The following is a 13,499-nucleotide window of genomic DNA, read 5'->3' as shown; positions in this document are numbered from 1 at the left end:
TTAAACTTCATCCTGTTTAACTCAGACCATTTCTCCAATTTGTCCAGATCATTTTGAATTATGACCCTGTCCTCCAAAGCAGTTGCAATCCCTCCCAGTTTGGTATCATCCGCAAACTTAATAAGCGTACTTTCTATGCCAATATCTAAGTCGTTGATGAAGATATTGAACAGAGCCGGTCCCAAAACAGACCCCTGCGGTACCCCACTCGTTATGCCTTTCCAGCAGGATTGGGAACCATTAATAACAACTCTCTGAGTACGGTTATCCAGCCAGTTATGCACCCACCTTATAGTAGCCCCATCTAAGTATAAGTATAAATAATGAGACAAATTCTGTAATCTTCACCTAGTCAAAACTCCCACTTAAGTTACAAAGGATTTGAGGACTGGCTCAATAACTTTTTGTAATACAATCAGAAGGCTACCAGTTACCCTTTTAAGAAAACCAGATTTAGTAAATAGCTGGGAAAATTCCCTTCAGTACACAATATTCGGTATAAAACATCATACTTGTTAGCATTTGTAAAGATAAGCATTTTATTTTCTGATGGCAGATACATCATTTTTCTTGTGAAACACTGTTTTGGCCATATTTGCAAACAGATTCCACATTTACAGCCTCTTTTTTTAAACAAGCCTAAATTTTATGTCCTAGAAGGGGTTTGAACTACTGACATTTTTATCCTATTTCTTTGATGGAGAAAGATACAGCATTTATAGCAAATGTTAATCATATAGCACAGGGACTACAGAGACAAAGGGAAACTAACGATACTGGAAAGTACTGTAATGTTCAGAACTCAAATACCACTGACAGGGGTGTGGTATTAACATTGGAAGTTTAGGAATGCATCTAAACTATAAAAATCAGTACATTCATTACTGAAACCACATTAAGCTGCTAAGGTAGACAGAGCTCTGCTGTTTTAATTTGTATAATGAAAATCTGCTCTAAACGGGTTTCCATGACACCAGGGTCGGCTCTGGCTTTTTTGCCACCCCAGGCAAAAAAGCCTCCCGCCCTCCCCCACCCCCCCCCGGCGGGGAGCGCGGCAGGGGAGGGCGCCGAGCCCGGCCGCGGGCCCGCTCTCCCTGACCGGCCAGAGCGCTGGGGGGAGGGTGGCGAGCCCGCCGCGGCTCCGCTGGCGGCCGGAGCGCCGGGAGAAGGGCGGAGAGCCCGGCTGGGGCTCCGCTCTCCCCGGCGGCCAGAGCGCTGGGAGGAGGGCGGCGAGCCGGCCGGGGCTCCGCTCTCCCCGGCGGCCAGAGCGCCGGGGGGAGGGCGGCGAGCCCGCCGCAGCTCCGCTCTCCCTGGCGGCCAGAGCATCTCCCCTGCAGTAGCATCTTTGGAAGATATTGCGTACCTGGAAGGGGTTTCTGTCTTGGCTCCAAATAGGTCAGTAAAGAATGGATCGTGGGGGAAAGGGCAAATTAATCCAGTTACACATATTCCCTAGCTTGGCACCCTGCATAGGTATGTAAAGGGATGGTGATGGTTACTCCTGCTTGGGAAAAGTAATAGTTGCCAAGGAGAAGTGCATTGTCGCCCACCCACTGACTGTGGGCGTGGAGATGAATTTCAGCCTTGTAGAGTTTCTTGATTTGTCCATTTTACTCAGGCTTTATGAGAGAGTGTGTGAATGTCATCCAAAATTAATTACTTTTTCTTTTGGATCCTTGCTACTGTTATCCACTTCTTAGTCATCTCAAGATTAGATTATTGCAATGCACTCAAATCGACTGCAGACTGAAGCTGGTGCAGAATGCCACATCCCCCTTATTATATGAAGTATGTCATCTGGACCACATTCCACCGGTATTCTGGGACCTGCATTAGCAGCTGATTGGTCTCCAGGTGGAGTTTAGGGTGTTTGGGTTTTTTTGACCTACAAAGCCCTGAATGGCCAGGGGGAATGGGATCTCTTTGATTGAGAGAATACCTCTCTCTCCATGCCATGGTGCCAGCTGGAGTCAGTGGAGGCATTAGCTCTGAAGCTCTCCTGTTAGAAATAAGAGGGGGCTGCACACATATTGTTGTCCATATAGGCCCATTGGAGCTGAAACTTGCTTTCTTGTCCGAAATAGTCAAAATGTGCTGACCTTCAGGGATATCCATCTATTTGATAGGTGTTTGGGTTAAACTGGGATATTATTTTATTTTGTTGTTTTGATTTATTGGCTGACAAATTAATATATTTTACAGTGTAATGCTTCTGGGAAATGTTCTGTTATGAATTGTGAGTTTGGTTAGTTGTTAACATGCCCAAAGCTTGTGTGTAGTAATCTTTTGTATATTAAATGTAAATACATATTTTTCATTATTCATTATCACTGTTACAATGAAAATAAATAATGAATATGAATGAATAGTTTGTCTGTTATACCCTTCCAGGGTTTGTTATCTTGTGGAGCCTGGGCTTGCTTTGATGAATTTAACAGAATTGATTTGGAAGTACTTTCTGTTGTTGCTCAACAAATTCTTACTATCCAAAGAGGTAATCTATTGCTTTAGTCACATCTTCTATGCTAAATATGAATAAAATAAAGAGTAAGAAAAAGTAGTATTTGACTAGTAACTACAATTACATTAATTTTCATTTGTCCATAGGTATCAATTCAGGGTCTGACTTACTAATATTTGAAGGAACTGAACTGAAACTGAACCCCACATGTGCTGTCTTTATAACCATGAATCCAGGTTATGCTGGGCGTTCAGAGCTTCCAGATAATCTTAAGGTACTGTAGAAAATAGTTAGAATAACTATTACACTTTCAGTTTTATTAATTTTTGCAAATTAATAAAATTAATTTAGCACGCAACCAGGTGATATATAGGTTAATACAAGAGGAGTTGGAGTGTCTCTCTGAGGATCAGAGCAATTCCTACAGGAACCCTAGGAACTTTCTCGGGGGAGAAAGCTGAGGCTTATGTTTTGTTATTGTAATTCGAGTTACTGTTATATGCAGTGTTTGCAATTCTTTATTAATACAGAAGAAATAATGCTCTCATCAAATACATACATTATTGAGAATATTTAATTAAATCAACCTCTACTGCTCTAAACTCAATATTCAAACCAATAATTATTATCTCCTCCCATGAAGAGGAACAAAAAAGAAAAATTAGCCTGAAGACAGTGCAATAATTAGAAAAATTGTCAATGTCAAGAGGTAGTTTTAAGAGAAGGATCTAACACGTACAGTTGGCAGAAAATGGGGGATCCATTTTCATAAATATTTTTGTGTTTTTGAGAAAAAATTTTTTGTCTCGAAGCACAATAAAACATCAAAATCATGAAATTTCAATGGAAAAGGATTTCAAGAATATTCTGCTTCAGGAGAGCCAAAATGGAATTTTTCCGCTTCCCAGCTGCCCTCTAGGACGGTATTAATTTCACTTGTGAAATTAATCCCCAGCTCCAGGGATGTAGAGACGGGTGCTGCCCATCCCCCCAGAAGAAGTTGGGAGGCAGGGAAGTAGAGCTCCTGGCATTGTGTCTCTCCATGGCTGGGAGCAAGATGGGAGGTAAGGAGGCAGACTGCCCTGGTGCTGAGCCTCTCCATGGCCAGAACAAGGGGCAGGTGGGGAGGCAGAGTGCCCAGCACTGTGCCTCTTCATCCCTAGGAGTAGGTGGCTAGGGAGGGAGGTGGAGAGACCTGCCTGTGTTTTAACAAAAGTTTTGTTGAATTTATTATATATTTAGTGAAACATTTTCTTTTATTGAATTGGCGTTTTCTAGTGCAATGATGGTTTGTCATAAATTTTACAACTTGCTGTGTTAACAGCGCTTTTGAATAAGAAACAGAATATTTAAAGGATATTGCTGCATATTTTCCTCAGCCCAGAATGCTGAAAGTTCAGAAAGTAAGAGGAACACTTCACATCTCATAAGTTGTGAACAATATTTGTAAATAATGGGTTTTTAATTGATTATTGCTGGTGATTGTTACTTGTTGAAAGGTGACTTGATTTGCTGTACAGGAAGCCAGAGTGTTTGATGTGAGAAATTGCAAACATAAGTGATCTCTCTCCTGCCATCCATCTCCATCCTCTGACGAACAGAGGCTAGGGACACCATTCTTACCTATCCTGGCTAATAGCCATTTATGGACTTAGCCACCATGAATTTATCCAGTCCCCTTTTAAACATTGTTATAGTCCTAGCCTTCACAACCTCCTCAGGTAAGGAGTTCCACAAGTTGACTGTGCGCTGCGTGAAGAAGAACTTCCTTTTATTTGTTTTAAACCTGCTGCCTATTAATTTCATTTGGTGACCCCTAGTTCTTGTAAACCATTTTCTGTCTTTCTTTAATATCAAGTTAAGAATCAGAATTAATTGTACTGTTTACTATTTTTCAAATAACTTGATTTCTAAACATAAACAGACATATTCTTACTTTGAATATGGATGCACAACTGCCACTGAAGTTTGTGGGAGCCAGTTGTGAAACCCCCATTGAAGTCAAGGAGAGTTTTGCTATTAACATCACTGGGGGTCAGTTTTTTAGCCCAAGTATTCTCTGAAGCAAGAAGATATGAATGTTAAAGTAAAAGAAAAACTCTATTGTGCATTTTTCTGATGGTTTCACAAATAATGTCATAGAATCATAGAATATTAGAATTGGAAGAGAACCCAGGAGGTCATCTAGTCCAATCCCCTGCTCAAAGCAGGACCAACACTAACTAAATCATCCCAGCCAGGGCTTTGTCAAGCCAGGCCTTAAAAACCTCTAAGGATGGAGATTCCACCACCTCCCTAGGTAACCCATTCCAGTGCTTCACCACCCTCCTAGTGACAGTGTTTCCTAATATCCAATCTAGACCTCTCCCACTGCAACTTGAGACCATTGCTTCTTGTTCTATCATCTACCACCACTGAGAACAGCCTACTTCCATCTTCTTTGGAACCCCCCTTTAGGTAGTTGAAGTCTGCTATCAAATCCCCCCTTACTGTTCTCTTCCGCAGACTAAATAACCACAGTTCCCTCAGCATCTTCTCGTAAGTCATGTGCCCCAGCCCCCTAATAATTTTCGTTGCCCTCCTCTGGACTTTCTCCAATTTGTTCACATCCCCTCTGCATTGGGGGGACCAAAACTGGATGCAATACTCTAGGTGTGGCCTCACCAGTGACGAATAATCACTTCCCCCGATCTGCTGGCAATGCTCCTACTAATACAGCCCAATATGCTGTTGGTCTTCTTGCAACAAGGGCACACTGCTGACTTATATCCAGCTTCTCGTCCACTGTAATCCCCAGGTCCTTTTCTGCAGAACTGTTGCTTAGCCAGTCAGTCCCCAGCCTGTAGCAGTGCATGGGATTCTTCCTTCCTAAGTGCAGGACTCTGCACTTGTCCTTGTTGAACCTCATCAGATTTCTTTTGGCTCAATCCTCCAATTTGTCTAGGTCACTCTGAACCCTATCCCTACCCTCCAGCATATCTACCTCTCCCCCCAGTTTAGTGTCATCTGCGAATTTGCTGAGGGTGCAATTAATCCCATCATCCAGATCATTAATAATGTCATTAATAATGATCATTAATAATGTCATTGTAACATGTTGTCACATTCTAAAAGCTATGTAGGAATGTGGAACTCCTCTTTTGAGCCATCTTAAAATCTGGTGTTAGCACGCAACCAGGTGATATATAGGTTAATACAAGAGGAGTTGGAGTGTCTCTCTGAGGATCAGAGCAATTCCTACAGGAACCCTAGGAACTTTCTCGGGGGAGAAAGCTGAGGCTTATGTTTTGTTATTGTAATTCGAGTTACTGTTATATGCAGTGTTTGCAGATTCTTTTCAAAGCAGGATAGGAACTTCATATGGTTACATGTGGTATTAGGATGGGATGTAAAAAAACGACCCTCTGTACAGAAATGGAAAATGAAAGATGTCCTGAAATGGCTGGTAGAACAGCAAAAACAGCAGTAAGTTCATGCTATATCAACAGGTCTTGATGCTATTTAGGAAGAAACAGCAATATCATCAGTAAGCCCAGGCTACAGCCAAACTATGGTATCAGCAACAGTTCTGGCAGCAGCTGCTTCAGAGCTTATTAAGCCACTTGCACCGAGATTTCAGTCATTCCTTCTGCAGCTTTGTGGTATTTTGTGTGTTTTTCTGGTTTATGTTGAATAAAAAAACCTAACAAAAATGAATTTTCACTCTGACATTAGGTATCTATAAATATTTATGGAAAGTAATAAAACATATAGTATAGTCATTGACCTATTGATACTGGAATTTAATTGGATGCCAGTATAATGAAAAATTACATAATTTTATGTATATGTAAAATAAGTTATACAAAGTATTGCGGTATTGTATGTCACTATGGCTGATGTGATTTTTAATGTTTATTTAATAGGCTCTCTTTAGAACAGTAGCTATGATGGTTCCTGATTATGCCATGATTGCAGAAATTGTCTTGTATTCCTGTGGTTTTGTTACTGCTCGACCTCTGTCAGTGAAAATTGTAGCTACATATCGTCTATGTTCAGAGCAATTGTCTTCCCAGCATCATTACGATTATGGAATGAGAGCTGTAAAGTCAGTGCTTACTGCAGCTGGTAACTTGAAGGTAAAAGATTTCTTGCATTTTCTTTGGTATCCAGTATTTTAATCAGAAAAGTTTGTTTCATGTTCGTAGCAGAAGAATTTGTTAACACTGTTCCGTACATTTTCAAATAGATATTTAGGGTTTTATGCATATGAGTCCTGTTAATATCAATCATATAAATAGCTAAAATGCTGTGTGACTCTGAAAATTTAGGGGTGAGAGCATATATTACAGGGCACAATTTAACTTGCTGTGATCATTCCAGGGACTAATCACTTTTTGATGTGCATGTACAGCTCTCATAACTAATGGGAGTTACATATTGATTGAAAGCCAAATACACTCCTGTGTAACTATAGTCAGGCTTTGTCTATGGCTATGCTAGCTGCTATCCTTGCAAATTTCATGGACCTTTGTCCATGCACAATGAACTTGTCCCATGACAGCAATTCAAGGTGTACTAGCTCAGTCCACTTTTGACTGGTTCTTTTACTTCCTGTTCATGCAGGAGACTCTCACCAATCTTACACTGACTTGGTGAGGTATTGGGGAGTGAGGCTTTATTCTATTCTATTCAATGCTATGTAGGTTCTTATCCTGCCCACCTTGCCATAGTATCTGAGCACCTTCCAGTAGCGCATTAAGCAATGTGACTAACATCTACCACATGTGGGTTTGATCTCGCTCTCATTCTCATTCCATGGGGAGAGCTGTGTGTGCAGTGTAGCGTTTTGTTCTTCTTTGAGTGCTTGCTTATCTCCATTCCACATTAGGCGTGTGTGTGTGCTGCATGCACTGTTGCAGGAGATTTTTCCCTGAGTGCTATCTGTCGTGCTGGCTCAAGCGCCCTGTAGAGCCGCATGCTCATACGCCATTATAAGGAATGTCCCCGGTCTCGCACTCTCTCAGTTCCTTCTTACTGCCTGTGGTAGTTGCTGGAAGAACCCCTCTTGCTTTGGCCAGGCTTCTTCCCAGTGATTTTTGGACTCTGTTTCTTAGCTTTTGTTTTAAACATAGTTTTAGTATATATAGATATTGTAGTTAGTTGTAGTGTAAATGGTTATTGTATATAGTTAGTCCCTATCGTTGAAGGACTCTCTTCACCCCAGGGGCCAGGTATGCCCCAGTCCCCGGCTTCAAACCTTGTGCCTTCAGTGGCAAACCTATGCCTGTGAGTGACCCACAGTCCAGTTGCTTGAAGTGCTTGAGAGAAACTCACGAGCGGGACAAGTGCCAGATCTGTCATAAGGACTTTAGATAGAGAGTGATGGCTCGAGGCTATCCTAATGGAGGCCGCTCTCAGACTAGCCTCAGCGCAAAGCCACTCCGATTCTGCACTGAGCACTTCAGCTTTGGTGTGAAGTGCTCCTCTGGCACGGCACTCGTCCCGGCACCATTCACCATCTCCTATGCCATGGAGAAAGCACAAGAAGTAGTGCACAGATAGAGGGCGCTCGATGGTACAGCAAAAGGACAAGTATGGGAAAGGCAGCACAGTGCGACCCACGCTGGGCCAGTCCACCACCCCCAGTCTCATGGTGGCACTGTTGACTCCGCCCAGAGCATGAGTTCGGTGCAGGACCCTCCGCTGACACCTGGAAGCCACCATGGTACCAGCGGCTTGACTGTCCCTTCAACCCCAGAGGCCTTCGCAGTGGCCAGGGTCTTACTGTCACTCCTGGTCTCCCCGAATCTGATGGGACAGCTGCTGGCTCCAGTGACAGAAAAAGGAAGGAGCAGGGAGTTCTTTCCTGGCACCAGACCCACTGGCACCTTCTAGAGCAAACTGGCTCTGATCCCATTGTTGTCATGCCTCCTGGATCCTTGATACCATAGGGAGGCAGAGAGGGGTATTCTTCCACCGTAGTCAGCAAGGGAGGATTCCTTGTTGGAGTCAGAAGGGAATCCCTACGTGCCACCTAAGGGTTGCCACCAAGCAGAACAGGAAGTGCCATCACGGCCCCTGCTCTATGTTTTCCCCCCAGTCCCTCTGTTTCACAAGGTCCTGAAAATTAAGTGGGACAAGGTGAGAGTTATTCTTATAGCCCTAGCGTGGCCACGTAAACACTGATTTAGCGTGCTACTGGGTCTATCAGTAGTATCCCCCATTCTGCTCCCGATCGATCTGGACCTGATCTCACAAGACCCAGCCAGTTGCTCCACCCGAACCTCGCCTCCGTTCACTTAATGGCATGGATGTTACATGGCTGAACCCAGGGGAACAGGCTTGTTTAGAGCAAGTTCAACAGATCTTGCTAGGTGGCAGGAAACAGTCCACTAGGGCTACCTACCCGGCCAAATGGAAACACTTCTCAATATAGGTGTCTCAAGGGTCTGGAGAGACTCTGTTCTCAGGTTCATGAGCTGATCCCTCCATGGGACTTAAACCTGGTCCTGTCAAGTTTCACAAGCCCTCTGTTCAAGCTGCTAACATCATGCCCTTTCCTACTTCTCTCTTAGAAGATTGCCTTTGTGGTGGCGCTCACCTCAGCCAGAAGAGTCTCTGAAATCAGGGCCCTTACGTTAGAACCACTGTACAAAATATTCTTCAAGGACAAGGTCCAACTATGCCCCCACCTGGCCTTCTTGCCAACGGTGGTTTCACAGTTCCATAGCAACCAGGCTATTTTCCTCCCAGTCTTCTTCCCGAAACCTCACAGGAACTCTGAAGAGCGGTGGCTTCATTCTTTGGATGTCAGGCGTGCTCTCACCTTCTATATTGAGAGGACTAAACCCTTTTGCAAATCCACACAACTCTTTGTAACAGTAGCAGAAAGGATGAAAGGGCTTCTGGTGTCAGCCTAGAGGATCTCGTCCTGGATAACCGCCTGTATTCGAGCTTGCTACAAGCAGGCAAATGCTCTGTCGCCAACCATCCTAATCACTCACTCCACGAGAGCTAAGGCCGCTTCAGCAGCGTTCCTCATGCAATGCCAATCCAAGACATCTGCAGGGCCGCAAGTTGGTCATTGGTGCATACCTTTGCATCCCATTACGCCATCACCCAACAGGCTCGAGACAACACCAGATTCAGAAGAGCTGTGTTGGAGTCAGCATGTCCATGAACTCCAAACCCACCTCCTGCGGTACTGCATGTGAGTCACCTAACGTGGAATGGACACGAGCAAGCACTCAAAGGAGAAAAAACAGTTACTAACCTTCTGATACTGTTGTTCTTCGAGATGTGTCCATTCCATGACCCACCCTCTACCCCCTCTGTCAGAGTTGTCTGGCAAGAAGGAACTGAGAGAGTGCATGGCCCTCAGCACCCCTTCTACCAGTGCATGAGTGCGCGGCTCCAGAGGGTGCTAGAGCTGGCCCGACAGATACCACTGAGGGAAAAATCTCCAGCAGCAGTGCACACAGTGCGCACACACCTAATGCGGAATGGACATGAGTAACACATCTCGAAGAACAACAGTTATGGAATGTTAGTAACCGGGTTTTTTGTGTGCAAATGTGAGTTTGGTTTGTACGGTGCATGAATGAATAAATTTTGCAGGCATAACTTAGGTGTCCATGTTTGTAAATCTGACTCTTTATATTTAGACTTATTCAGTAACATGCCTACCTTTTTGAATCTGCTACCTGTATATCCTAATACACAAGAAAAAATAGTAAATAAATATGTCGTGGTTCAAAAGAGAAGTTACATACATATTCACTCTAGATTTTTTTTATAGCCTGATAGAGCTCTTTAAAGTATAGGCTTATAAGAATGTCCACTGCATTGAATGCTTTAACTTTACCTGACAGTATGGTAAGTTACCCATCTTTAGAGGTAGTTGGCACATAGCCCAGTATGCATTTTGCAATACAGAAAGAATGTCAAAGTCAAATTCATATCATCACCTCTCAACAGAATGTTAATATGAAAGTGGACTGGCAGCCAGTTCCCAAACAATAAGATCAGTGTTAGGTTGTAAAGACTGGATGTAAGTTTATAAACCTACAGCTGGAACATATAGTATTGTCAGTGGACCTGAAACCTGTGATGAATAAATACAAAGCTGTAAAACAAGCATCTATTTTCTGAAACCATAAAAATAAATTAAGAACATATTTGCATCAGTGTAATTTCTTTTTTAGCTGAAATATCCATCAGAGAACGAAGAAATTTTGCTACTAAGATCTATTATAGACGTAAACCTGCCTAAGTTTTTGTCCCACGATTTACCACTTTTTGAGGTAAGAAGCTAAAGTAGTTTTAGTAATGCAATAAGATTTTTATAGATACTCATTGATGTAATTAGCATAAAGCAAGGATGTCAAACAAATGGTCCAAGGAATACTTTAATCTTACCTATAAGCAATTTAAAATTTAGTCTTAACAGTTTCCCCCCAGGCAATGCATTTAGTCCTCTTTCTAGGAAATGCTGCTTCTGGTTTTAATAGTTTAGATTAATGTAAATTGCCAACACAATTTTCCAACTAAAAATGATAACATAATAATACATTATAGCCTTCTATTCAAGGATTTCAAAACACTTTACAAACAATCATGTGAGATAGGTAAGTAATAGTATTCCCATTTTTAGATGAGGAAATTCATTGTTTCACCCAAGATTTTAAGTGTAATGAATAGAGAAAAGAGTCAGATAGATTCAGTGGCCCAGATTCTCTCCTGCCCTGAGTGGATTTTGGTGCAGGACTAGGTTGGGGGACACAGCAAGTTAGCTGTAACCTTCTCAGGGTGGAACCATTGTGCCCCTGTGTCCTAGTGGCTGTTCTAATTTACGCAATCTGTCTGTGGTCCCTATGGGCTCACACAAGATGAATATTAGTGGAGCGCACAAGCATGTTTGTCTCTATCTGTGATGCGACTAGACATGCCCCTACTCCGGCATTGGGAGGCAGTGGGTGCAGCCCAGGCTACAATGCTTTAGACCATCTTAGAGCTCCCCTGTGTTGTGGGTATTCTCATCTGGCTAAAAGAGGAAAAGAGAATCTGAGCTAATGTGTGGTGCTAAAGTGAGAGATGTGCACACACAGACATGGATATTTGTATGCAATTATTCAAAGTACAGATGCAAATATAATTTTATCTGTTTGTGATAGGTGTATGTGCCATTTTGTAGGTGCATAGATTGCATTTTGTAGGTGCATTTTCAAACTTTAGCCCATAACACTTACTTTTGTATTATTTTAGAATGAATTAAAAGGACAGGGAAGGTTTCAGGTAGGGAATTCATGGAGGTATGAAAGTGTGATAGAGCCATCTCTTAGGAATTTGGGGGCAACACTGGTAAACTGAGGCACAGATAATATATATTTTTTCTTAATCTTCAATTATCTAAATTATAAAATGCAATGGCACGGTACTATAATATACAATGTGAAGGCAAGCAGAACACTTTGGTTCTGATGATCAGGAGAGCAAGCAAAGAGATAGATGACTAATGGAGAGGGAATGTGGGGAAGTACATTTCAAAGGAGAGGAGCTATTCACCTTGGGGGAAGCTTGATATCTCAAATTGTTCTCTTTGTAGGGAATGTGATTATCTTGAAGTGGGAAAGCTTTCATCTTCTCCCCCAAGCTTCTGCTGTGGTCAAGTGGGGAGGGAAAACTGGTCACTGTCAGTCCCTGATACCAGGTATCTGCTACAGCAGATGCTGGTAGCACAGGCTACTGTATATTTATATTATTTATCAGGTCAGGATGATATCTTTGTTGGTACCCTGACATCAGTGACTAACAGTGTTCTTGGACATGGTGAAAGAGAGAGGCCACAATAGCTCCTTTTCTAAAATCATTAATAGTGAGTTTTTAAATTGTGACTGGGTATAACATAAGAAGATTCTCATTTCTGAAATAATGGGTTGGATTCTCTGTGGATGTAATTTCACTAAGATTTCTAAGTTGATATTGTAGGAATGAAATTATTGCCTGCAGTATCTGATGATATGTTCAACATCATTCTTGTTTTGCTTCAGTACTGCAACTAGAGGTAAAAATGTAGGATTTCTGCTTTTACATTAAAATGATTGTTTAAATAATTCTCCACTTACTATGAGGTATTGAGAGAGAACCATAACTGCTTTCTCAACCTTCAAACTGTAAATCATACCAACTAGTTTAAGCCTGCTCTGATAAAAGCTAAAGTTTAACAGAGAGGAATATATGATCTCATAGAGCCAGTTTCCTTTCTGTTGACACTGTTAAATATGTGATGTGGAATGCATAAAATATATAGTAGTAATGAGTTAGAACATCAAACCATTGGTCATGTATATTTTGGAACTGCATCTTCTTCACATAATTCAAATATTTTTACTCATTCAGTTGTTAGCAATGAATTGCGCAATTAACACTACTGTATCTAGGTGTTGTGATTTATACTCTTTGATTCAAAGAGTATAAGTACATATTTATCTGTTTAGAGTCACGGGATAAAGGGAGTGCATCCTGAATGTCTATGAAGATAAGATAAACACACATTGTAATTCATTCTTTGTCAGGGCATTACTTCAGATTTGTTTCCTGGTGTGAAGCTGCCAAAACCGGATTACAATGACTTACTAGAAGCAATCAAAATGAACTGTGATGCTATGAATTTGCAAATGACCGACATGTTTGCTGAGAAGATCTTACAGATATTTGAAATGATGATTGTGCGTCATGGTTTTATGATAGTGGGAGAACCATTCGGGGGAAAAACATGTGCCTATCGAGTTTTGGCAGCAGCTTTGGGTGACTTATGTGAGAAGGTAACTAAATATTTTGCTAGATATTTTTGATCAAAACAGTTTTCAAAGTAAGCAAATGCTGTAGCATATTCAATACTTATACAGGAAAGTGTTTGGTAGAACAGATGTACTTGTAAACTTGCAGTAAGGTAGTGACACATTTTTTTGAGGGTCCACAATATCCACAGGAGGGGGTACGTGGAAGGAAAACTCCATGTCCTCCAAATTGTTCCTGCGGGTTGGGTGAAGAAAGA

At 41.9% G+C, this 13,499-nt stretch overlaps 1 protein-coding gene across 1 annotated transcript in view; it reads left to right on the top strand.

Moving 5' to 3' along the window:
* The window catches only part of DNAH7 (dynein axonemal heavy chain 7), a 248,396-nt gene that overhangs the window by 104,625 nt on the left and 130,272 nt on the right, over positions 1-13,499 (top strand). The window contains exons 25-29 of the mRNA XM_065413626.1: positions 2,392-2,494; positions 2,608-2,735; positions 6,367-6,579; positions 10,648-10,746; positions 13,018-13,266. Coding sequence (XP_065269698.1) covers positions 2,392-2,494; positions 2,608-2,735; positions 6,367-6,579; positions 10,648-10,746; positions 13,018-13,266 — 792 coding nt within the window. The remainder of the gene's footprint in view (positions 1-2,391; positions 2,495-2,607; positions 2,736-6,366; positions 6,580-10,647; positions 10,747-13,017; positions 13,267-13,499) is intronic.

The sequence above is a fragment of the Emys orbicularis genome, chromosome 11, assembly GCF_028017835.1.
Source record: "Emys orbicularis isolate rEmyOrb1 chromosome 11, rEmyOrb1.hap1, whole genome shotgun sequence".
Taxonomy (NCBI): Eukaryota; Metazoa; Chordata; order Testudines; family Emydidae; genus Emys; species Emys orbicularis.
This window is presented reverse-complemented; position numbering and strand designations above follow the sequence as displayed.